This window comes from Vulpes vulpes, chromosome X, assembly GCF_048418805.1.
Source record: "Vulpes vulpes isolate BD-2025 chromosome X, VulVul3, whole genome shotgun sequence".
Taxonomy (NCBI): domain Eukaryota; kingdom Metazoa; phylum Chordata; class Mammalia; order Carnivora; family Canidae; genus Vulpes; species Vulpes vulpes.
This window is the reverse complement of record NC_132796.1, coordinates 72,223,426-72,249,460: the sequence shown is the minus strand read 5'-3', so window position 1 is coordinate 72,249,460 and position 26,035 is coordinate 72,223,426. Positions and strand designations below refer to the sequence as shown.

At 42.4% G+C, this 26,035-nt stretch overlaps 1 protein-coding gene across 1 annotated transcript in view; it reads left to right on the top strand.

Moving 5' to 3' along the window:
• LOC112925667 (nuclear RNA export factor 2-like) overlaps positions 1-11,578 on the top strand; it is a 28,029-nt gene extending 16,451 nt beyond the window's left edge. The window contains exons 3-22 of the mRNA XM_026006477.2: positions 1,820-2,003; positions 2,232-2,385; positions 2,688-2,771; positions 2,885-2,989; positions 3,102-3,182; positions 3,299-3,368; positions 3,520-3,608; positions 3,730-3,837; positions 4,017-4,126; positions 5,927-5,963; positions 6,356-6,424; positions 6,507-6,562; positions 6,702-6,809; positions 6,928-6,986; positions 7,097-7,212; positions 7,304-7,346; positions 7,915-7,987; positions 8,525-8,707; positions 11,125-11,185; positions 11,325-11,578. Of these exons, the coding sequence (XP_025862262.2) occupies positions 1,820-2,003; positions 2,232-2,385; positions 2,688-2,771; positions 2,885-2,989; positions 3,102-3,182; positions 3,299-3,368; positions 3,520-3,608; positions 3,730-3,837; positions 4,017-4,126; positions 5,927-5,963; positions 6,356-6,424; positions 6,507-6,562; positions 6,702-6,809; positions 6,928-6,986; positions 7,097-7,212; positions 7,304-7,346; positions 7,915-7,987; positions 8,525-8,707; positions 11,125-11,185; positions 11,325-11,369 (1,835 nt within the window). The 3' untranslated portion in view covers positions 11,370-11,578. The remainder of the gene's footprint in view (positions 1-1,819; positions 2,004-2,231; positions 2,386-2,687; positions 2,772-2,884; positions 2,990-3,101; positions 3,183-3,298; positions 3,369-3,519; positions 3,609-3,729; positions 3,838-4,016; positions 4,127-5,926; positions 5,964-6,355; positions 6,425-6,506; positions 6,563-6,701; positions 6,810-6,927; positions 6,987-7,096; positions 7,213-7,303; positions 7,347-7,914; positions 7,988-8,524; positions 8,708-11,124; positions 11,186-11,324) is intronic.
• Positions 11,579-26,035: the final 14,457 nt, after the last annotated feature.

The following is a 26,035-nucleotide window of genomic DNA, read 5'->3' as shown; positions in this document are numbered from 1 at the left end:
CTGACCTAGCAATAGATAACTTACAGTGCTTTCTCCATGTGTTTTCCACGTATTTCCATATATTAACTCAGTTTTCACAATTATGAGGCAAACTGTTACTGTTTTCAATTTAAGGGAAAAAGAACAAGGTGAGTCAAAGTTACTTTCCCTGAACCATAGAATTTAGTAGCATGATTCAAACTCTGATTGATCTGACCTCAAATCCTATGCCCATAACCAATGATGTGTGACTCTGTGTTAGTGCTAAAATGAGCACTGGGGTAGTACCCAAAGTCCAGTGGGCAATCATGGCTGTAGTATCTGGGACCAACATGATCTGAACTCTAGCCCTCTGTCCAAGAGACATCACTGCATGCTGTTCCCCTATATGATCTATCTTTTCTTAGACTATGTGTAAACTGTTTCTCTGATGTTCAGCTTGAAAATGAGGTAACAGAGACAGAAAAGTTATACATGGAAAGAAAAGAACGTTTATAGAATGATGCATATTGCCAGGATAAATTTGGTTCCTCATAGGCTTTTTTCCATTTGTGTTTCATTCTCTTCCCAGTGATCACCCTCATCTTTCTGGCCCATACATCTATCCCTTGGCCTTTTTCCTCTGTATGTCAGGTACCCATGCTCCTTCTTCCCCATCTATCCTTGATTCTAGAGACAATAATTTCTACCCCTCTTCTGTCAATATCAGCCACTGGTCTTTCTGTCAAAGAGCCTATAAAAAGCACAGTGATATAATTATACATATATATTTCAGCATAGAATAATTTTATGATAAATTTTAAAAGTGAAATGTGTGGGTCAAAGCATAAGAATAACTTCTCAATGGTCAAGCATACTGTAGGAAATTAGACTCTACTGCACTGCTAGTGGAGAAGTATATTATTGGTGTAAATATCCTTAGGAAATAGTCTCCTATATGTGCTTCTTCTGGGAAGCTGTACAGCATGGACTCAAATATTGGAATTGTCCTAAATCCCAAGCTATGCTCCACTGGATAATTTGGCCTTTAATTAGAAATACACTGTATAGGGAATCCCTGGGTGGCGCAGCGGTTTGGCGCCTGCCTTTGGCTCAGGGCGCGATCCTGGAGACCCGGGATCGAATCCCACGTCAGGCTCCCGGTGCATGGAGCCTGCTTCTCCCTCCGCCTGTGTCTCTGCCTCTCTCTCTCTCTGTGACTATCATAAATAAATAAAAAAAAAGAAATACACTGTATAGAGAATTCTAATACTTTAAATGTGAAAATCAATTCAAATATTAAAATGCCAAGATGTAAAAAAATTACAGGGCATTTAAAAAAACAAGAAGCAAAAATTAGATATACATATATAGTACATAATCCATGAAAAAATGTACATTAGGGTCCACTTTTGTGTGACGATGCACTTTCCAACGTGATTTGAAACACATGTATCTGTAATATAATTATACAAATGTAAAACAGATAAGATTAACATACGCACATGCAGATGCTCATGCACACACTTTTACTTTCCTCTGAGACAGGGACACACACACATCTCTCTCTCTCTCTCTCTCTCTCTCTTAATAAATCATGCTTCATTCTTTAAAAGGTTCAGTACAGTTTCTTCTTCCTCTGCCTCCTCCCCGATGATTCCTCCCTGATAGTGCCATCTATCAGATAAGGGTGTTTTATCTGAGCAGGCAGAGGAGTTTCCTTTCTGAGATTTGTGGGATTGGACCTTGAGGGCAGGTTGACACCCTACTTGCCCTACTGTGTTGTTAGCATAAGACATGGTACATGCTAAGTGGACCACTGATAATGTCTTCAAACTTGTATTTTTGTTCCCCTTTTGAGAATACAATGATGGTGGTAGCTCACCTCAAGGAAGAAAGAAAGTTTGGAGTTCTTTCCAAGGTAATTTTGACAAGAGGAATTCTCATTATGAACGTGGTGGATATGAGCCGCAGCCTTCACACCTCCAGGAGGATAATGAAAGTGTGTCGATGGGGGATGTCCAGGAGGACCCCCAAGTAAGACAGTAAGTGAACAGGCAGCCTGGTTTGCATGTAGCAGCCCCTGGGACTCTGCAACTCTTTTGCTCTCCCTGGTCTTCGTTTTCTTCTCTCACTGGAAAACTGAAGAATGCTAGAAGTGGAATAATGGTTAAAACAATCTTAATTGTAGTCCTGGTGACAGAGTAGTGAGGGTGTATGGAAGAAGACTTACATTTATGGCCACCCTTCTCCTCTCCAATTCCCCTCCACAGCACTCCTTATAACACCCAACGCAACAAGAGGAGAGTGAAATGGCATAATGAAGGCCATATCCATATTACTGTGTGGAGAGATAGAAAAAATCTGAAGAGAGAAGTGGAAGAGAACACACAAGATGGAATCTCAGGGAGCTGGTTCAAGATCACCGTGAGTGTCTTGGCAAGGTCTGCATATTAGATAGACTATCATGGACCTTATTAAGAAGGAAGACCACATTATACAACGTTATGGCAATATTTGGAGGAGAGATTTCCAATGGAAATTTCTCTCCATTGGAGGGTTTAGGAAACCCACATTTGGCAGAAAAATAAGAAATAATGCCATTGCTTCTTTCTTTAGAAGCTCTGTATAGCTCAGTAGAAGGTCAGACAAGGATGCTGTTGGGTTTGTTTTCCAGCTTTAATTCCATGTTGTGTCTCTTTACCCCCATCCCTTCTTTTAACCTTTAGATTCCCTATGGGAGAAAGTATGACAAGGCATGGCTAATGAATTTAATCCAGAGACACTGCAGTGTCCCCTTTGTTCCAGTGGATGTAAGAGGATGGTGAAGCCAGATGAGTGGGCACAGGGAAGTGGTGGGCAGGGGGACCCCACCGAGTAGAATGACTCTATGCTCTAAAATTATCATTGCTTCCCCTTCCTGTAGTTCCACTACATTAAAAACCAGGCCCGGTTCTTTGTCCAGGATGTTTGCACTGCCTCTGCATTGAAGGATGTGAGCTACAAGATTTTTGACAAGGAGAACCGGAAGGTATGTGTTTAGAGTATTACCTCTACCTAGTCCTGTGGCAGAAGGACAGAGCAGGGGCTGGACATCTTTGGAATGAAATTCTTGGTGCTTAACCCATCTCTCCTTCCTGCAGATATCTATCTATGTCAATCCCTCAAGTGTACCCTACTCTGTGCGGTACACGTTGGAGCCAGAAGAAATGGAACAGCTAAAGGTAATGCAAACTCAAGACCCATTGTGTGCACACACTCAGATGCACCTCTTCTTCCTCCAGCCCCCAATTTCCCTATCCCCATCAGAGTCTTCCAGTGGCTCTAACTCTCTCTACAGCTGACCATGAACAAACGCTATGATGTCTCCCAGCAAGCTCTTGATCTCCAGAGTCTCCGCTTTGACCCAGGTATACTTACTTGATGGTAGTAATTCTAGGGCGGGTTAGACCATAGGTATCTACCTGGGAGGGAGACTGGGAGATGGTAATGTGGAGAGGGGCTGGTGCTGGCTCTGGACCACTCTCAGCCTTTTGATTGCCTCCTCTTTACTTCCTGAAGATTTGGTGGGCCATGATATTGATATAATCCTGAATCGAAGAAACTGCATGGCTGCCACCCTACAGATCATTGAAGAGAATTTCCCTGAGGTGAGGCCTTAGACCCAGTGCTGTTATTAACGTTAGGGGGTGGAACTCATGGGGTGGAGAACAGATTTGTCTCTGAGGCCCTAGATAGTAACTGTCTCTCTAACTCCTCTTTTACCAACAGCTATTGTCTTTGAACTTGAGCAACAACAAACTGTATGGGCTGGATGGCCTGTCTGACATTATAGAGAAGGCCCCCAGAGTCAAGATTCTGAACCTCTCCAAAAATGAGGTGGGAAGAGGAAGTTAGATCAAAGTTGGGATTCATAGTGGGTGGTAGTGCTCATCAGAGCAATGACAGGAGGCAAGAGAAGGTACCTGTGTGGAAAGGTGAGGGCTAGGGGTGCAGGGGCCCTCGTGTGTCTCTCTTTCCCTTGGACTCCTTTCCAGTTTCCTCCTCATATTTCTCAGCTGAATTTGGTGTGGGAGTTAAACAAGATGAAAGGGCTGAATCTTGAAGAGCTTTGGCTAGAAGGAAACCCCTTGTGTGACACCTTTCCAGACAAGCCCACCTACATAAGGTCAGTGTGAACCTCTGTCACCCTTCCTGGGAACCTTTGGCCCTGGGAACTTGAACTGCCTGAGAATGCATATATGCAGGAAGGTGCAACCCTGGTCCTCTGTAAGGACCATAGGCCCCACCTTCTCCTTTCTTTGTGCCCCTCACGTGTAAGGAGTTTCCTTCCTCTGACCTGCTCACCTGTTCTGGTCTGGGGTCTATTTCCATCTCTCTGTGTTCAGTGTTCTTTTTTAAAAAATGTAAAAAACTTTTTTATTTAAATTCAATTTAGTTAACATATAGTATATTATTATTTTCAGAGGTAGAATTTAGAGCTTCATCGGTTGCATATAACACCACAGCTTATTATTATATCAAGTGCACTCCTTATGCATTCAATGTTCTTTAGAATACCCTCCAAGAGTGTGCTCCAGGAAACAGGGCTCCTCTTCCTCACCAGGACCAGGAATGACTACCCTAGAGCCACAAGCTGGTGCCCTGGACTGAGAAGGGTCCTCCAGCCCAAAGCCTAATGCTGAGACAGGCCTTCCTACTCCCTGCTGAGATGGGGCTTCCCTCCCTTTTTCTGAGAGGCGACCTCCTTCCCTTACTCCAAAAGAGTTCCCCACTCTAATATCAAGCTGCCATAGTGGCTTTCCTGCCCCATGCTGAAGGCCAAGGCTATGAATGGCTGCCATCATGGCATCCATTCCTCGGACCCAGGATCTGAGCCCTCCTAGGGAGAAACCAGGGATCCTTGAGTAAAGGAGACAGAAGCAGGTGGCTGCCAATAAGCAGAGGGCTTTCCAAGGCAATGATGGAAGGCAAAGAGCAGAAGTACTTGAGGAGACAGAAGGACAGGCTTCTTAGGGCACATCCTTGTCATCTCCCTCCACACATCATATCATCCCAACTGGTCCGTCAGAAAAGTTCTGTGTAGCCCAGGACAGATATGATTCCTCAGGAGTAGAAACCAACTGAAACAGGCACAGGTGCGCAGAGGCCATCAGGAGGGCAGGCAGTGATCATGTGAGGAGGCCAAAGACCCTCAGGCACATGATGACCAGGAGCTTGACCTTCTACTTCTGGGGATGGTTTCCTGCCCATGTGACTGTCTCGTTTCTCATGCCCAGCTTAGTCTGAGGTCACACAGGTGACAAAGTTTCAACCAGCATCTAATGGACCCCCAGCCCAACATCTGTATGTTTTTCATTCCCACCTCTGGAACTAGGGCCAGCCAGGGCAGATGAAGGAAAGGGTTGCAGCTGTGGAGCCATTTCCACCACTTCTCTCTTCTACTTGATCCCTACCACCATGGTCGAGCTTCTTTCCCTTCCCTTTGCTTTGCTTTCTCTTCCTTCTTTATCTCTAGTTCCCCTATGTCTCTACTACCTCTCCCCTCCTACCTGCAACCCCTTTTCTGTCTTCATCCCCCTCTCTCTCCTTCCCTGCCTCCTGGGCCTTGCCTCACTCACCTCCCTGCCCCAGCATCCTGGACCTTTTATGTCAGGAGTGATGTCGTGCCCCTGAAGAATGCTGGACCCCTAGTGAGGTATCAGAGCCCTGGGCTCCCACTCTATTCCCTCTCCTATTTGGAGTCCTAGATAGGGATCTGGAGGAATGAAGGGAGGTAGGGAGGGGACAACAGCCCTGGTGCCTAGGCTCCAAATGTTGTTTATTGTGGCACTGAAGAAGGGAATAAGGGCAGTCAGGTGGGAGTTACCCAGTGGAAAGAAAGGGAGGGGAGGGAGGGAAAGGGAAGGAGGAAGGTTTCACAACCCTGACCTATCAGTCATTTCTTTCTATTTTGGGTTTTGGACAGTGCCATCAGGGATTGTTTTCCCAAGCTGTTACGCCTGGTAAGTGCCTACATTCATCATTGTCTCTTACTAACATTGATCACCTTCACACCTGCCCTCAAGCCTTTTGGGTATTGCCTAGATTACATGCTTGTGTAATTATCCATTTTAGGGGACCAGGACTCCTGAAAAAGACATGAATATGTGATCTGGAAAAATTCCAACACATGCATACACAAATGCACACATACACAAGCAAGAGTTGCATATAATAGTAAAGACTTGATGTCTTGACATGATGAAGACATCCACTGTAATCTTATTCATATAATTTCCAATGCCCTTTCATAACTGACCTCTGACCCTCACCCTCTCATGAACTCCTCTTTTCCCCTGATCATCCATGACCACCTCCTTAGTCTCCACTGCTGACTTTTTCTTTTTTTCTCCAGGATGGCCAGTACTTAACCCCACCAGATATCATTGATACTGACATGCCATATTCAATACAGCCCTCCAAGGTGAGGGAAAATGATCAAACATTTGGGGCTTTACAAGGGAGGCTTTGTCAGCCACATAGTCTCAAATGTCTTTTGATTCCAGGAAAGCTACAAAGGATCTGAGGAACTGAAAAATCTAGTCTTGCAATTCCTGCAGCAGTAAGTACTCCTGGGGATCTGGGGAAGGGGATGGCTAGGATGAGCAAGGCTATCCAAGCTCAGGACTGCTGATTGGATCTTGAAATCTCATTTGGGGTCTAGACCACAGGGATAGACTGTCCTCATTACTCCACCACAGGTACTACTTGATCTATGACTCTGGAAACCGTCAGGGTCTCCTCGGTGCCTACCATGATGAGGCCTGCTTCTCCCTGGCCATTCCCTTCAACCCCAAAGACCCAGTGCCGTGAGTAGCATAGCTCACACTCTGTTCCTGGGGCCTTTGTCTCCCCAGGGGACACAGGGAAGCTCCTGGAAGCACCCACACTGGCCAGACATCCACCTTGTTTCTCTTTCTCTCCTAGAAGCAACTTGTGCGAGTACTTCAAGGAAAACAGGAATATGAAGAATCTCAAGGACTTCTGTGCGTGTGTGATGGGGAAGATTGAGCAGGGAAAGGGAGGTGAAGGGATAATTATAGGGCCCAGGGTGTAGCCACCCCTAACCTTTGCTTGGTTTTCCTTCCCCTAATAGCCCTATGTGTTCAGCTGCTGAAGCATACAAAATATGACATCCTGTGCTCCCTCTATATGCTTCCCAAAACACAGCATGACCTCAGCTCCTTCATGGTGGACATGTGGTTCCAGACGGTGAGCACCTGCTTCCTCCCAAGGGCAGCCCCAGAAAGCCACAGGAGGGTAGGACATGTAGGTGACTTAGCTCTGGGCTCTTCCCTTTCAGGAGAAGATGCTCTGCTTCTCTGTCAGTGGGGTGTTCAAGGAAGGTAAGTGTGCATAGAGCACCTCCCCAGATGCCCCACTGCTCCATCGCCACTGGCTGGGCTCCCTCTCAGAACTCTCCCAGCTTCCTTCATCCATTTCCTCATTTTCTTATTCCCTCTGAGTTTTCTTTCCTCCACTCTGCTCTATAACCATCCTGGTTTGACCTGGATCTCTGCCTGTCTGTCCCACACAGTTTGGATATTAAGGACACAGTCTATGGAGTTTGATGGCTGCCATCCCAGATCCTTACTCTGAGAACTACTTGGGGTGATTACTTAACCTCTAAATTTCTTCATTTACAAAATGGAGCTAATAATGCCCACCTTTCAGACATCTGTGAAAAATGAATAAAACGAATTTGTGAAATGGTTGCCATAGCACCTAGTAGAGGCCCTGTCACTTGGGAGCAGATTGCTCCTAGTCTTGCCATCCCCATACCAGACACCTTGACTCCCATTGGACAGTTGTCTCCTTCAGCATGATTATAAACTCAGACTCTAAATGGGGAACACGGTGTGGGCATGTAAAGCATGTGTGATTCTAAGGGGATACTGTTGTTTGTTGTTGAAGTGGAAGGAAAGTCTCAGGGTTCCGTTCGTGCCTTCACCCGGACCTTCATCGCTACCCCTGTCAGTGATTCCACGTAAGTTCTACGTTGTAGGTGGTAATGCTCATCTCAGCCTGAGCTCAGTGGTGTGGGAGTGTGGTGTTGTAGACATCTTGGTTTTCTCAGTATTGTGAAAAGCCAACAGGAGCAGTCTAGTCTGGTGGTTAACAGCATGGATTCTGGAGTTAGAGCACTGGGTTCACTTCCTGATCCCAGCACTCACTAGGTGTTTGTCATCTTGGTTAAGTCACATGACCTCTCTGTGACTCATTGTCTTCCTTGGAAAATGGGGATTAGACTGTCGATCCCATTGGGCTTTTATAAGGAATAAATGTGAGTGTAAAATCTTCCCTGGGTTGCAGATTAAGTATACATCTAGTGAGGCTAGTAGGTAGTTCCTGCAAACGCAGACTCTGTGGGAGGGGTGGAAGTACCAGCTTAGGAATCTGGGGGGCAAGCGTAGTAGGGGTATGGAAGGAATCTCGTTGCCGAGTGGCAGTGAGACCAGGATCATGGTTGAGGACTTAGAGCTGTATATCCATTCACTTGTCTGAGGGCCCACTTTCCCTCCAGTCTGTGCATCGTGAATGATGAGCTGTTTGTGAGAGATGCCACCCCCGATGAGACTCAGAGTGTGTTTTCCAAACAAGAGCCTACACTGACCTCCAGCTCCATGGTCACCCTCTCCCAGGAGCAGCAGGAAATGGTACAGGCTTTCTCCACTCAATCTGGGATGAAACTCGAGTGGTCTCAGAAGTAAGTGTTGGGTGTGCATGGAGAAAAGGTGAATTGGGACAGTGATGTGGGTGGAGGAGGGTGAATCAAAGAAACTCACAGGAAATTTGGAAAAATAGCACTTAGGATAGTTTACTTTCAAAAAAAAAAAAGGTAGGCCCATGGAAAATATATCATAGTATATATATGTGAAGTATTTTTAAAATAGTACAATGCTCAATAACATTGTCTTATATATAGAAAATCTGAAAGAACCCACCAAAACAACCACTAGAACTAATAAACTCAGTAGGATTATGGGATAAAAGACCAATATACAAAACCCATTTGTATTTCTATGTACTTGAAATGAACAGTACAAAAATAAGATTAAGAAAATAAACCTGCTTACAATAGCATCAAAGTAGTAAAATATTTGGAAACAAGTGTAACAAAAGCACAAATCTTATACCCTGAAATCCATAAAACTGTTGAAAAAAATTTTTTAATGGAACTACGTTCCATTTCTATTAGTTGGATTATTGCTAAATAGCTTAATATTCTTAGCAGTAATACCTAGAGCAATCTACAGATTCAAAATCCATGTAACAGTGCTTCTCTGCAAAAATTGACAAGGTTATCCTAAACTTCATATGAAAGTGGGCCAAAACAAGCTTGAAAGAAAAGAACAAAGTTAGAGGTCTCACACTTCCTAATTTCAAAACTTGCTACAAAGGTACAGTAATCAGAACTATGCGATGCTGGCATATGGACAGCTCATGAATCAATGGAGTGGAAATGAGAGTCCACAAATAAACCCTCACATTTACAGTCAATTGATTGTCAATAAAAGTACTGAAAAAATCCGTTGGAAAAAAAATAGTCTTTTCAGCAAATGGTTCTGGGACAACTGGATATCCACATGCAAAACAATCAATTTTGACCCCTGATTCACATCGTGTACAAACATAGACTATAACGGGTCAAAGTTCTAAAGGTGAAAACTATAAAACTATAAACTATAAAAATAATGAAGGAAAACATTGGTGTAATTCTTCATTAATTAGGCAAGTGTTTCTTATATATGACACCAAAAGCACAAGCAACCAAAGGAAAAAAAAATAGATAAATTGGGCTTCATCAGAATTAAAAGCTGTTGTGCACCAATGGACACTATCAGAAGAGTAAAAAATCCCATCAAAGGAATGGGAGAAAATATTGGCAAATCACATAGCTGACAGGAATATATGAAGAACTCTTGCAGCTCAGCAGTAAAAGGGCAAACAACCCAATTTAAAACATGGAGAAAGAGCCTGAATAGACATTTATCCAAAGAAGGTATACAAGAGGCCAATGAGCACATGAAAAACTTCTTAGCACCATTAGTCATTAAGGATTTAATGCAGATTGAAACCACACAGTGAGTTACTGCTTCACACCCACTAGTCTGGCTTTAATCAATAAAATGAATGATAACAAGTGTTGGTGCAGATGTGGAACAACTGGAGTTCTCATGTATTATTGTTGAGAATATAAAATGGAGCAGGGGTTGGGGAAAACATTTTGGCAGCTCCCCAAAATGTTAAACATGGAGTTACCATATGACCCAGTCATTCCACACCCAAGTATCTACCAGGAGGAATGAAAACATATGTTCAGTCTAAGACATGTACAGGAATGTTCATAGCAGCATTATTTGTAATAGCCAAAAAGTGGAAACAACCCAAATGTCCCTTAGCTGATGAATAGATAAACAAATCTGGTACGTCCACATGGTAGAACATTATTCAGTCATAAAAAAAAAAAAGAATACAGTGCTGGTAGCTGATATATGCCATGACATGGATGAACCTTGAAAACGTTATGCTAACTGAAAGAAGCCAGCCCCGAAAGGTCACATATTGTATGATTCCATTTATATGAAATGCCCAGCATAGTCAAATCCACAGGGACCAAAAGCAAATTAGTGGTTTCTAGGGTCTGGGGAAAGAGGAGGAATAGGGAGTCATTGCTAATGTTTAAGGAGTGTCTTTTTAAGGTGATAAAATTATTTGGGAATTAGATAATGGTGATGGTTGCACAATTTTATGACTAAGAAAACACTGAATTGTACACTTTAAAATGCTATGTGCATAAAAAATAATTAAATAAGTTATGTGTACTATATCTCAAAAAATGATTGGAAACTTGTACTTTTTAAATTTTCTTGAATTTCTTTATCAAAATATATTAAGTTCCCTTGTTCTTTTGGAGAGCTCTATTTTTCTGTTTTGAATTCTAGTGGGCATAAATTCTAGTGGGCCAGTGATAGACATTTTCACTAGGTCTTTCTTCATCATTACACATCATGTTCATACTGGTACATGCATCCTGGCAAAAGAGTGGCACAGATTTAGCATTGCAAGGTCAGCGTGTCTGTACTGTGGTACTAATGGAGATCACCTGTTCTCCCATTCCAGGTGCCTACAGGAAAATGAGTGGAACTACACCAGAGCTGGTCAGATCTTCACTGTGTTCAAGGTGAGGTCTGGGAATCATGAAGCAGGCTACAGATGGGTGCTTCTGAGCCTTCCGGAAGGCAAAGAAGGTGGAGGCTGGGTGGCCTGGGGATGAAACTCTGGATTCTGGCTCTTCTGATGTCTCAAATCCTTCCCTCCAGAATGAGAGCAAGATCCCGGAGGAGGCCTTCAAACAAGTCACCTAAAAGAAGCCTTGGATATCCACATCATCGTTTCTCTTTTCTCCAGCCTATGCCCATGCCCATGACTGGGAAAAGAGGCCTGACTGACCAAGAAGCCAAAGTTACGTTCCAGGCCAGGTGACATACCACCGGGAGGATCAGTTATTCCATGTATTTTCCCCACTCATGATTGCTGTTTAGTTTCATAATAAAGAATGATGCTGCACGTCGTATGTTGTGTGTCCTGCATCTCTCTTCCTCTGTCCCTACATGAGCTAATGAGTCCAAGACTGAAAGACCCTGCCCTCTCCCCCACATTATTCACCCTGGCAGTCCCTGGCAGGTGCTAATTCCATAGGTAGTGTGTCAAAAAATTCTGATGAGAAAGGACACATGCTGCTTCCAGGGACTAGCCTTTGGAAACAGTGTCACTCAGTCAGATGCTCTACCTGGAGGCCTGCAGAAGCAGGCATGTGACCTAAAACAACAGGGGCTTTGCAAGGGCTGCCTACCAGCTAGTGAGGGTTGTGGAAGGAAGGAAGACGAAGACTCACATATTTCACTTCTTATTCCTAATCGTTTGAATGCATTCAAAGGCATACCGTCAACAATTTTATGATTTGCACACAGGTGAATGGGAAATGGGCCTGTTCACACCTCTCACCATGCTTACATTTGTCTTTTCATCCACCCCCTGTACTGTCCCCTCCCCAGCTCTGAAGGTACACTGTGGGAGGGATCTCACTTTAGCACCGAAAGTGAGGAAGAGTCCGCCTGTTTGCCCAGTGCATTTGTCAGAGAGCTGACAAGGGTGCTCCATGTCCATGTGCTTAGACCACAAGCAGGCATTATTTTTGAAATTACAATAATAGTAGTACCAAATTTCAAGTTACCATCCTATAAATGATGGCGTAAGTGAGGTACCACCAGTTTACAAATTATGCCTCTATTGGCAGGTCTCACATAAGTTATCTCTTACCACTTGCCACTTTTTAGTTCTCTATGTACATTTACACGAGGAATCTGTATAGGGATGTGTGAATTTCTTGGAAATACGAACTAAGGGAAACTCCACCCCTAGCTCTAGTGTATAACTGCTGCTTAGCTTCCTAAATATGGATTCTATTTATCTTACTTGCCTGCTCATAAGGCCTTAATGGTACCATTTCTTTAATGATCAGAGAATTTCTCTTCAAGCACTGCTCCCTATGATTCTACCACCCTGTAACTCCTGTGCTGGAGAAAGTCACTGGATGTGAACACATCACCCCTTCAGTGACCATAACCAAGGGCAGAAGGCTTGGACCTAGATCATACAAGATTAGACACTGTCTCATATCCCCACTGAAATAAAGCAGGGAGAAATGGTGTCTGGCTGTTAGCACCCTAACCGGCATCAAGGAAAGGCAATAATGTAATGGTAGGATGGCATGATTTCTGGGGGTTGGAGAGAGGAGTGTCTGTGGCAGGGACTGAAATTTTGCAGTTGTAACAGGATCCCAGCTGTGATGGTTAATTTTCTGTGTTAACTTACATAGACCGTGGTACCCAGATAATTGCCAAAACATTATTTAGGGATTGCTATGAGGATTGTTTTTGATCAGATTAATATTTAAATCAGTAGACTTGGAGCAAAGCTGATTACTTGATTGGAGGGGCAAGATGGGGGAAGAGTAGGGTCCCCAAGTCACCTGTCCCCACCAAATTACCTAGATAACCTTCAAATCATCCTGAAAATATACGGATTCGGCCTGAGATTTCAAGAGAGAACAGCTGGAATGCTACAGTGAGAAGAGTCCAGGCTTCTATCAAGGTAGGAAGACGGGAAAAAGAAATAAAGAAACAAAAGGCATCCAAGGGGGAGGGGCCCCGCTAGGAGCCGGGCTGAGGCCGGGGAGAGTGCCCCCAGGACAGGAAAGCACCGTCCCGGAGAAGCAGGAGTTTCACCAATATTCCCAGGCAGAAAGGCATTCGCAGGGATTTAGAGCAGGACCCCAGGAGGGCGGGGATGCCCTCAGGCTCCCAGGGACATTAACAGACACCTGCGCTCCGGAGAGAGTGCCCTGAGCTCCCTAAAGGGCTGCAGCGCGTGCACGGCTGGACCCGGAGCAGCTCGAAGGGGCTCGGGCGGAGGCTCCGGGGAGATGGGGCTGCCCGGCCGGGAGCGCAAATCCAACAGCGCAGGCCCGGGAGCACAGGGCGCCGGGGACACAGCCCAGGATCCGACCTCCCCCCGGGACAGGCAGAGGCCAGGAGGGCCCAGTACAGCAAGGAAGCTCCTGCCCCAAGCTGAGCACATCAGCGGTCCCGCCCCCGGAGCATCCAGGCCCCTGCAGACTGAGAGCTCCATAGTTACTGCGGAGCTGAATCCAGGGCTCCAGAGCTGGCCACCGCCACTGTGGTTGCTCCTCCTGGGGCCTCACAGGGTAAACAACCCCCACTGAGCCTCACAGTGGCCTCACTGGATAAACAGCTTAAACATCAGTCACTGAGCCCTGCACCAGGCAGGGGGCAGAGCAACTCCCCCAAGTGCTAAAACCTGAAAATCAGCAAAACAGGCCCTTCCAAAGAAGACCAGCTAGACGGACAGGGGAAAAACAACTTATTGACCAAGCAGCACTGGAAAGTTCCAGGGGAAGTCAAGGAACTTACAGTATACAGAATCAGAAGATACTCCCCCATGGTGTGTTTTTTTTTTCTTTTTTCTTTTTTTTTTCTTTTTGATTTTTTGCTTCCCCCACCCTTTTTTCCCTTTCTTTCTTCATTTTCTCTTTTTCTTCTCTTTTTTTTCTTCCTTTTTTCTTTTTCTTTTTTTCTTTTCTCTCCTACTTTCTCTTCTCTCTTTTTCGGCTTTTCCCAATACAACTTGTTTTGGGCCACTCTGCACTGAGCAAAATGACTAGAAGGAAAACCTCACTTCAAAAGAAAGAATCAGAAACAGTCCTCTCTCCCACAGAGTTACAAAATCTGGATTACAATTCAATGTCAGAAAGCCAATTCAGAAGCACTATTAAAAAGCTACTGGTGGCTCTAGAAAAAAGCATAAAGGACTCAAAAGACTTCATGACTGCAGAATTTAGATCCAATCAGGCAGAAATTAAAAATCAATTGAATGAGATACAATCCAAACTAGAAGTCCTAAGGACAAGGGTTAACGAGGTGGAAGAATGAGTGAGTGACATAGAAGACAAGTTTACCCCGTGTGGCCCAAGGAGGAACAGCCACGGTGGCGGGGGCAGCTCTGGAGTCCTGGATTCAGCTCCCGCAGTAACTCCGGGACTCTACGTCTGCAGGGCCTGGAGGCTCCAGGGGCAGGGCCGCTGATCTGCTCAGCTCGGGGCAGGAGTGTCCTTGCTGTCCTGTGCCCTCCGGGTCTCTGCCTGTCCTGGGGGGAGGCCGGATTCTGGGCTGTGTCCCCGCGCCCAGTGCTCCGGGGCCTGCGCTGTTGGATTCGCGCTCCAGGCCGTGCAGCCCCCTCCGCGGAGCCGCCGCCCGAGCCCCCCCCACCCCAGCTGCTCCCGGAGCCTCGCAGCCCCCTCCCCACGGAGCCTCTTCCTCTGCCGGAGCTGCCGCCTAGCTGCTCCCAGGCCGCGCAGCCCCCTCGGCGGAGCCCCTCCATGCGCACTGCAGCCCTTAGGGAGCTCGGCGCAGTCTCCTGGGCGCGCAGGTGTCTGTTAGTGCCCCAGGGAGCCTGAGGGCATCCCCGCCCTCCTGGGGTCCTGCTCCAACTCCTTGCGGGTGCCTTTCCGCCCGGGAAGGTTAATGCAGCTCCTGCTTCTCCAGGACAGTGCTCTCCTGTCCTGGGGACACTCAGCCCGGCTCCTCGCGGGGCCCCTCCCCCTTGGATACCTTTTGTTTCTTTATTTCTTTTTCCCCGTCTTCCTACCTTGATAGGTAGCGTTTCAGCTGTTCTCTCTTGAAATCTCAGGCCGAATTCGTAGATTTTCAGGATGATTTGAAGGTTATCTAGGTAATTTGGTGGGACAGGTGATTTGGGGACCCTACTCTTCCGCCATCTTGCCCCTCCTCCTCTATCAAAGAGGTAAAGGATCTATACCCTAAAAACTATAGAACACGTTTAATGCAATCCCTATCAAAATACCATGGACTTTCTTCAGAGAGTTAGAACAAATTATTTTAAGATTTGTGTGGAATCAGAAAAGACCCCGAATAGCCAGGGGAATTTTAAAAAAGAAAACCATAGCTGGGGGCATCACAAAGCCAGATTTCAGGTTGTACTACAAAGCTGTGGTCATCAACACAGTGTGGTACTGACACAAAAACAGACACATAGATCAATGGAACAGAATAGAGAATCCATAAGTGGACCCTCAACTTTATGGTCAACTAATATTCGATAAAGGAGGAAAGACTATCCACTGGAAGAAAGACAGTCTCTTCAATAAATGGTGCTGGGAAAATTGGACATCCACATGCAGAAGAATGAAACTAGACCACTCTCTTTCACCACACACAAATATAAACTCAAAATGGATGAAAGATCTAAATGTGAGACAAGATTCCATCAAAATCCTAGAGGAGAACACAGGCAACACCCTTTTTGAACTGGGCCACAGTAACTTCTTGCAAGACACATCTACGAAGGCAAAAGAAACAAAAGCAAAAGTGAACTATTGGGACTTCATCAAGATAAGAAGCTTTTGCACAGCAAAGGATACAGTCAACAAAACTAAAAGACAACCTACAGAATGGGAGAAGATATTTGCAAATGACGTATCAGATAAAGGGCTAGTTTCCAAAATCTATAAAGAACTTATTCAACTCAACACCCAGGAAACAAACAATCCAATCATGAAATGGGCAAAAGACATGAACAGAAATCTCACAGAGGAAGACATGGACATGGCCAACATGCACATGAGAAAATGCTCTGCATCACTTGTCATCAGGGAAATACAAATCAAAACCACAATGAGATACCCCCTCACACCAGTGAGAATGGGGAAAATTAACAAGGCAGGAAACCACAAATATTGGAGAGGATGTGGAGATAAGGGAACCCTCCTGCACTGTTGGTGGGAATGTGAACTGGTGCAGCCACTCGAAAACTGTGTGGAGGTTCCTCGAAGAGTTAAAAATAGACCTGCCCTACGACCCAGCAATTGCACTGTTGGGGATTTACCCCAAAGATACAGATGGAATGAAACACTGGGACACCTGCACCCCGATGTTTCTAGCAGCAATGTCCACATTAGCCAAACTGTGGAAGGAGCCTCAGTGTCCATCGAAAGATGAGTGGATAAAGAAGATGTGGTTTATGTATACAATGGAATAAAAAAGGAATATTACTCAGCCATTAGAAATGACAAATACCCACCATTTGCTTCGACGTGGATGGAACTGGAGGGTATTATGCTGAGCGAAGTAAGTCAATCGGAGAAGGACAAACATTATATGGTCTCATTCATTTGGGGAATATAAATAATAGTGAAAGGGAATAGAAGGGAAGGGAGAAGAAATGGGTAGGAAATATCAGAAAGGGAAACAGAACATGAAGACTCCTAACTCTGGGAAACGAACTAGGGGTGGTGGATGGGGAGGAAGGCGGGGGTGGGGGTGAATGGGTGGCGGGCACTGAGGGGGGCACTTGACAGGATGAGCACTGGGTGTTATTTTGTATTTTGGCAAATTGAACACCAATAAAAAAATAAATTTATTATTAAAAAATGAATTAAAAAAGAAAGAAAATTAAAAGTCACCTTGCAACAGCAGTTTTAAAAAAAAAAGCTGATTACTCTTCATTGTGTGGGTGGGTCGCGTTCAATCAGTTGAAGGCTTGAATAGAGGAAAAGACCGACCTCCCTAAAGGAAGGGGGAATTCTGCCAGCAAACCACCTTCAAAATTGAACTGCAGCTCTTCCCTAGGTCTTCAGCCTGCCAGCCTATCCTGCAGACCTGGGGCTTGTCAGGTCCCACAACAGCATGAGCCAACTCCCTAATCAAGAAAAAAAAGAATGAAGAACTATACACCAACAAAATGGACAACCCCCCAAAAAATGGAAAAATTCTTGGAAAAATACAACCTACTAAGATGGAGTCAAGAAGAAAAAAAAAAAAAAACCTGAACAGACCAATTACACATAAGAAGATTGGATGACATTTAAAAAAACAAAAACAAAAACAATAAACCCTCCCAATGAAGAAAAGTACAGGACCAGATGGCATCACTGGTGAATTTTACCAAACATTGATAAAAAAAAATTAATGTCAATCCTTCTCAAACTCTTCCAACAAATTGAAGAGGCAAGAACACTCCCAAATTCATTTTACGAGGCTAGCATTACCTTTATATCAAAACTAGAAAAGGACACTACTAGAAAAGAAAACTATAGGCCAATATTCTTGATGAACATAGATGCAAAAAATATCAGTAAAATACTTGCAAACCAATTCCAGCAGCACATTAAAGGATAATTCACCAAGACCAAGTGGGATTTATCCCTGGGATGTGAGGAAGGTTCAACATCTTCAAATCAGTATATGTGATTCATTGTATTAATAGAATGGAAAAAAAAACGTGATCACTTAATAGATGCAGAGAAAGGCTTTGACAAATTCCGACATCCGTTCGTTATAAAAACTCTTAACAAATTAGTTATAGAAGGAACATATCTCAACATAACAGAGGCCATACATGACAAGCCCACCACTAACATCATTCTCAATGGTGAAAAGTTAAAAACTTTTCTCAAAGATCAGGATTAAGACAAAGGTGCCCACTTTGACATCTTCTACTCAACATAGTACCAGAAGTCCTTCCCAGAGGATTTAGGTGTTAAAAAGAAATAAAAGGCATCAGAATTGTAAAGGAAGAAGTTAACCTATTTCTATTTGAAGATGACATGATTTTATACAAAGATAATCCTAAAGATTTTACCCCAAACTGCTAGATCTAATCAATGAATTCAGTAGTGGTGGGACACAAAAATTAACATGCAAAAATCAGTAGCATTTCTATATGCCAACAGTGAATTCCTGAAAGAGGAAACAATCCCATTTACAACAAAAGCAAAAATGAACTATTGAGACTTCATCAAGATAAAAATGCTCCTGCACAGTGAAGGAAGCAATCAACACAACTAAAAGGCAGCCTACAGATTGGGAGAAGAAATTTGCAAAAGATATACCTGATAAAGGGTTATTATCCAACGTCTACAAAGAACTTATCAAACTCAACACCCAAAAAGCAAATAACCCTGTTATGAAATGGGCAGGAGACATGAATAGATACTTTTCCAAAGAAGACATCCAGATGGCCATCAGACACATGAAAGAATGTTCAACATCACTCATCATCAGGGAAATACAAATAAAAACCACGATGAGGTACCACCTCACACCAGTCAGAATAGCTAAAATTACAACACAGGAAACAACAGATGTTGGCGAGGATTCAGAGAAAGGGGAACACTCTTATACTGTTGATGGGAAAGCAAACTGGTGCAGTCATTGCCAAAAAGAGTATGGAGTTTCCTCAAAAAGTTAAAAATAAAACTACCCTACAGCCCAGCAATTGCTCTACTAGCTATTTACCTAATGGATACAAAAACACTGGTTTGAAGGAGCACATGCATCCTGATGTCTATAGTGTTGTTATTAACAATGATCAAATTATTAAAATAGCCCAAATGTCCATCAACTGATGAATGGATAAAGAAGAGGTGGTATAGGGGAGCCTGGGTGGCTCAGTCAGTTGAGCATCCAACTCTTGGTTTTGGTTCAGGTCATGATCACATGGCTGGTGAGCTCAAGGCCCACTTGAGGCTCCATGCTCAGCAGGGAATCTGCCTGAAGACTCTCCCTCTGCCTCCCCCCACTCTCTTTCAAATAAATAATAAATCTTTTTAAAAAGAATAAGAAGAGGTGAAATATATAATGGATTATTACCCAGCCATCAAAAAGAGTGAAATCTTGCCATTTGCAACAATGTGGGTGGAGCTAGAGTGTATTATGCTAAGTGAAATAAGTCAGAGAAAGACAAGAAAGACTGAAATATGATTTCAGTCATATGTGGAATTTAAGAAACAAAACAGTTGGACATAGGGGAAGGGGAAAAAGGACAGGGAAGCAAACCATAAGAGACTCTTAACTATAGAGAACAATCTGTGGGTTGATGGAGGGGAGGTGGGTAAGGGATGGGCTGAACGAGTGATAGGTATTAAGGAGGGCACTTGTGTTGAGCAATGGGTGTTATATGTAAGTGATGAATCGCTAAATTCTACTCCTGAAATCAATATCATACTTTATGATCACTCCTTAGAATTTAAATAAAGCTTTAAAACAGAGAAAAAAGAAATCTCATTTATGCTAGTACCGAAAACAATAAAATACTAACAAATAAATTTAAGCAAAGAGGTGAGAGGTCACTACTCTGAAAACTATAAAACACTGATTTGGGAAATTGAAGGAAATATAAATGGTTGGAAAAGCATCCTGTTTCGTGGATGGAAAGAATTAATATTGTTAAAATGCCCATGCTACCCAAAGCTATCTATGGATTCAATGCAATCCATATCAAGATTCTAATGGATTTTTTTTACAGAAATTTAAACAAATCTTCAAATTCATATGGAACCACAAATGACACCAAATAACCAAAGCAATCCTAAGAAAGAACAACAGACTGGAAGGTATCACATTTCCTGATTTCAAGCTATATCACAAAGCTATAGTAATCAAAACCACACGGTATTGGCATAATAACAGACACATAGATCAATAGAACAGGATTGAGAGCTCAGAAATAAAGCTGAGCATATATGTCAACTATTATTTGACAAGCAAGCCAAGAATACTCAGTGGAGAATAGACTATCTCTTCAATAAATGGTGCTAGGAAAATTAGGTATTCACATGTAAAAGAATAAAACTAGACTTCTATGTTACACCATTTGTAAGAACTAAAACCATAAAACTCCTAGAAAAAAAACAGGGAAGAATGCTCCTTGATATGAATCTTGGCCATGATTTCTTGGCTATGACACCTTAAGCACAAGCAACCAAATAAAAAATAAGCAAGTGGAACTACATCAAACTAGAAAGCTTCTGCACAGGAAAAAAAAAAAAACAAGATCAACAACAAAATTTTAAAAAACCCTATGGAATGGGAGAAAATTTTGCAAAGCCCATATCATATGTCATATAAAGGTTTACTATCCACAATATATAAAGAACTCATACAACTCGATAACAGCAAGCAATCCGATTAAAAATGAGTGAAGACCTGAAGACATTTTTCCAAAGAAGATATAGAAATGGCTGACAGATACATGAAAGGGTACTCAGCGTCAATAATCTTTAGGCAAGGGGATCCCTGGGTGGCGCAGTGGTTTGGCGCCTGCCTTTGGCCCAGGGCGTGATCCTGGAGACCCGGGATCGAATCCCATGTCGGGCTCCCGGTGCATGTAGCCTGCTTCTCCCTCTGCCTGTGTCTCTGCCTCTCTCTCTCTCTCTCTCTCTCTCTCTCTGTGACTATCACAAATAAATAAAAATTAAAAAAAAGAAAAGTTTAAAAAAAATAATCTTCAGGGAAATGCAAATCAAAACCACAATGAGATACCACTTTACACTGCTGAGAATGGCTATCACCAAAAAGAGAAGAGATAGGGGCTCCTGGGTGGCTCAGTCAGTTAAGTGTCTGCCTTTGGCTCACATCCTGATTCCAGGACCCTGCTCATCAGGGAGTCTGCTTCTCCCCTCCCAGCTCATGCTCTCCCTCCAATAAATAAATAAAATATTTTAAAAATAAAGACAAGAGATAATAAATGCTGGCAATTGTTGGGAAAAGGGAACCCTTGTGCATTGTGGGGATTATATATATATATATGTAAATATATGTAAATTATTTATATTTATATATATATATATATATAAACTATTAGCCATAGAAAAGAAAAAACTTGACCATCTGTGACAACAGGATGCACCTTGAAGGCATTATGTTAAGTGAAATAAGTCAGAGAAAAACAGAGGCATATACTATATGACCTCACTTATATATGGAATCCAAAAACAAAGCAAATTAAACTCATTAAAAAAGAGAGAGATCGATCAGATTTGTGGTTACCAGAAGCAGCGGATTAGAGGGTCTGGAAATTGGATGAAAGTAATCAAAGGGTACAAACTTCCAGTCATAACATAAAAGAGTAATGAGGATGTAATGTACAACATGATGACTATAGTTAACATTACTTTATGGTGTATTTGAACATTACTAAGAGAGGAAATCCTAAAAGTTCTCATTACAAGAAAAAAATTTTTTGCTTTTTAAAATATCTATGTGAGAGGATGGATGTTAAGTATACCCACTGTCATCATTTTACAATATATGTAAGTCACTCCATTATGCTGTATACCTTAAACTTACACAGTGCTATACATCAATAATGTCACAATAAAACTGAAAGATAAAAGGGAAATACACACACACACACACACACATGCCCACACACACACATACCCACACACACACTCATAAGCTATTGGCCCTGTTTCTCTGGAAAACCTTAACTAATATGCCAGGTAATGCTGAAACCGCTATTGCATGGATCACACTTTGAGTAGTAAGGAACTAGAGAATATCCGGCAATTGGGCACATGGCTTCATCTATAATAATGTTCATTTCAGCATTGTTCGTGGGAGCAAAGGTGTAGAAAAAACCAAAATGTCCATCAAAGGTGGTCCAAAAAATGCATTGTGATTCATTCTTACAGTGTAATATTGTATAGTAATAAAAGTGAATGTCTTAAAACCACAGGAGTCAGGCCTTATATACATCCAAAAAGTGTAATATAATATCAAATTATCAAATGGAAGATAAAGACACATACAGTATGAATATATATGTGTATGTATTTATTCATGTTTGTGTATAACATTTTTAAGGGATGTTTTCTATTTTTTATTTTTTTTATTTTTAATTAACTTTTATTGGTGTTCAATTTACCAACATACAGAAAAACACCCAGTGCTCATCCCGTCAAGTGTCCACCTCAGTGCCCGTCACCCATTCCCCTCCAACACCCGCCCTCCTCCCCTTCCACCACCCCTAGTTCGTTTCCCCGAGTTAGGAGTCTTTATGTTCTGTCTCCCTTCCTGATATTTCCCAACATTTCTTTTCCCTTTAAGGGATGTTTTCATTCACAGTTCCAGTATAAAGCAATTTATGGAGCATACAAACACCTCATTATAGTTATTAGTTACATTTGGGGGGCAGGGAAGACAGATGTGCAATTAAGGGGATGGACTCAAAGCATATGTCACATTTATTGCTTAACCTGGGTTGTCGGTACACATGTGTTTATTTTACAGCTTTTTGTAATATTTAGTATATTTGATATTTTCGATAAGTAGCAAATAAAACTTTCAGGGCTGAAGTTCATTATCCTAAATATATATTCATTTTACCAAGCAATTAAAATACGTTAACTACAGAAATGAAAACATCAATAATCAGCAATCCCACCATCACTGGAAAAAAAAAGAGTAACACTTTGCTGTGTTCCATTCCTTCATCTTTAATTTGTTTGCATATATGCACACATAGAGTATATACATGACACCGACTTTTCATAGAACTGTGATATCATATATGAAGTTTTTATGTTATAACCGTCTTCTTAATTTTTGTAATTAGTATTAAATCACTGGGTACAAGGAAAGCATTTAACTTTGATTTTTAAAAGACTATTGTTTTAGAGAAATTTTAAAAAGTATTTTATTTATTTATTCATGAAAGACACAGAGAGAGAGGCAGAGACATAGGCAGAGGGAGAAGCAGGCTCCCTGCGGAAAGCCCGATGTGGGACTCGATCCCAGGACCCTGGGGCCAAAGATAAATACTCAACCACTGAGCCACCCAGGTGCCCCTGTTTCAGAGCAGTTTTAAGTTCACAACAAAATTGAGGGAAAATTGCTTCCTGCTCCCACAAATGTATAACCACCCTCATTATCAACATCCTTCACCAGAGTGGCACATTTATTGCCGCTGATGATAAGTCATACATTGATAAGTCATAATCACCCAAAGTCCATAGTTTACATTAGGGTTCATGGTTGGTGGTATACATTCTATGGGCTTGGACAGATATATAAAGACATGTATCGATTTTTTAACTTTTGATTTTTATTGAACCTTTACAACTGTACCTGTCCCAGTTCTTGAACAATGCATCTTAATCCATAGCTTTGGAAATGTCACACCTGTTTCATATTATAAAATGGAAATAAATACCTGGTCCTGCTCATGAGCTTTCTACAATGTTCCTTTAATCTGTATGTCAACCACTCTGTTCCCAGCAATGATGAACTTACAGCACCACAGAACTATTACACTATGTGGCAATGTGAAGCCCACCTACGCAACTCCCCTTTTGAATGGCTGGGAGGGGGATCCCTGGGTGGCGCAGCGGTTTGGCGCCTGCCTTTGGCCCAGGGAGCAATCCTGGAGACCCGGAATCGAATCCCACGTCGGGCTCCCGGTGCATGGAGCCTGCTTCTCCCTCTGCCTGTGTCTCTGCCTCTCTCTCTCTCTCTCTCTGTGACTATCATAAATAAATTTAAAAAAAATGAATGGCTGGGAAGACTAGTGATAATTAGAATGAATGACACAAAGATGTACTCAGCACTTGCTCTGATTGCTTTCAATGTAGTGTTTCATTTAATCTTCACTACAACTTTAAGGGACAGGTACCATCCTGACTCCCACTAAATACAAGAAAAAGGTAAGACTCAGAGAGAGGAACCTGCTTACTAAAGATCATGCATCTTGTAACTCAAAGGTCCCATGGTCAAACCCATTTCCTGAACCACTTTTCCTATGTTATATTTCTTCTGTGTTATGGCTGAGGCCAGCACTGGGGAAGTGACTCACTCTAGATCCTGTGGTTTGGCATGGGCACAGGCCTCCTGAAGCTACTCTTCTCTCCAGTAGACCTTTTATTGCTTTTTCCTCGTATATGCCCTCTTTTTCTGAGGCTCAGAAACTGTTCCACCAGTAACTAGCGAGAAGGTGAAAGGAGGGAACAGGAAAACACCAGGAATAACAGCAATTTATTCTCTTACCTTTCTCAAAATTCCTCATTTAATTCATCCTACAACACAGGAATGACACTAAAGTTCTTGCACCAGGTAAATGTCTGTATGCTTCTCTTCCTTGGCTACAGTTCTGGATACTCTCTATGGGAGATATGCTCTTTGGTTTATGGGAGATATGCTCTTTAAAGTCAAATATTTTATGAGAGGGAGAAGACAGGCTGGGCACTACTCATGTTTACCCAAGTCCTACAATGTGCCAGATGTTTCTATAGGCTTTTCTCTGTTTATCTCCACCAGAGCCCTGTGGGGAATATATTGTTATTTCCGTTTTACAGATGGTCAAAATAGGCCCACAGAGCACTATGCTTTTCCAGAGTCACACATGGAGTCAGGAGCAAGAATAGGGTGTTCTCTCTCTCTCTCTTTCTCTCTCTCTCTCTCTCTCTCTCTCTCTCTCTCTCTCCCCACAATATATCAAACAGCTTCCCTTTGCAAGATTGGGTTTTCAAAGGTTAAGTACTGACTGTTTTAAACTCTCCTAGAGTCATGATCACATGGCTACTCAATGAGATATTCATTACACAGATGTAACCTTGTGCCAGGATGCCCAGATGTACAAACCATATAGTCGATCTGGTCTCTGAGGTGTGAAGCAAGGTTGATGTTGACAGCAGAGCTGTTTTTCTTTTTGGAGGGTGAACTGAGAAAAGGTTGTTGACATATATACAGAGACTTCAGTGAGTGAGTACTTTATACTTTAACTTAATCCTTACAGCTATTCAAGTTGCTGTTCATTGTTGACATTATTCAGATTAGGGTATAGGAGTTAAGAGAAGTGAAATAACTTTCCCCAGGAAAAATAACCTTGTAAATTACTGTTCAGGAGCTTAAAACCTGGAATTACGCAAAGTGCCAGTGTTTTCCTGCTCTGTTATGTGGGCAAGGAGTCAATGAAGCTAAGTGTATTATTTAGGGTTTTGCTTGAACAATGAGCTTTACTGCTTTTATATTTGAATATATATATTCACATATATATGGTAGTATGTGTCTGTATATATACTACAGATATATATATATGCACACACTGTATATACATGTCTGTGTATATGTGCTATACCATCTATATAGCAAAATTTGAAAGTACAAAGTATATAAAAAGGTGGGGAGAATATTTGGAAGATACACTGTAGATAGGTTAGCATCTTCAATCTTTCAATCAACAGAAAAATGACCCAAAGATTACAACAGAGAATTCTCATTCAAAGCAACATGCCCCATAAAATCTCATTCAATGCCCCATAAAATCCTTAAAAACATGCCCAACCATATAACCAATGAAATGCCAAATGAGCTCTCATTCTAAGTGAAACAGGTAAATATCAACACAATATGAGAGAGTGATCACAAGTTTGTAAAAATATATAGTTTATATTTGGATAAATATCTGTGCATTTTATTAGGATATATACTGGAAAAGAACAACAGCATATACATCAAATAATTAATAATGAGTATCTTCTAGTTGGTGTGGGAGTCCTAGCCAGAAGATTAATATCCTGGCATATTAATTTGGCTAAGGGAATAAAATCCCAAAGATGTTATTTTTAAATACTGTTTATGAAACTAATAAAATA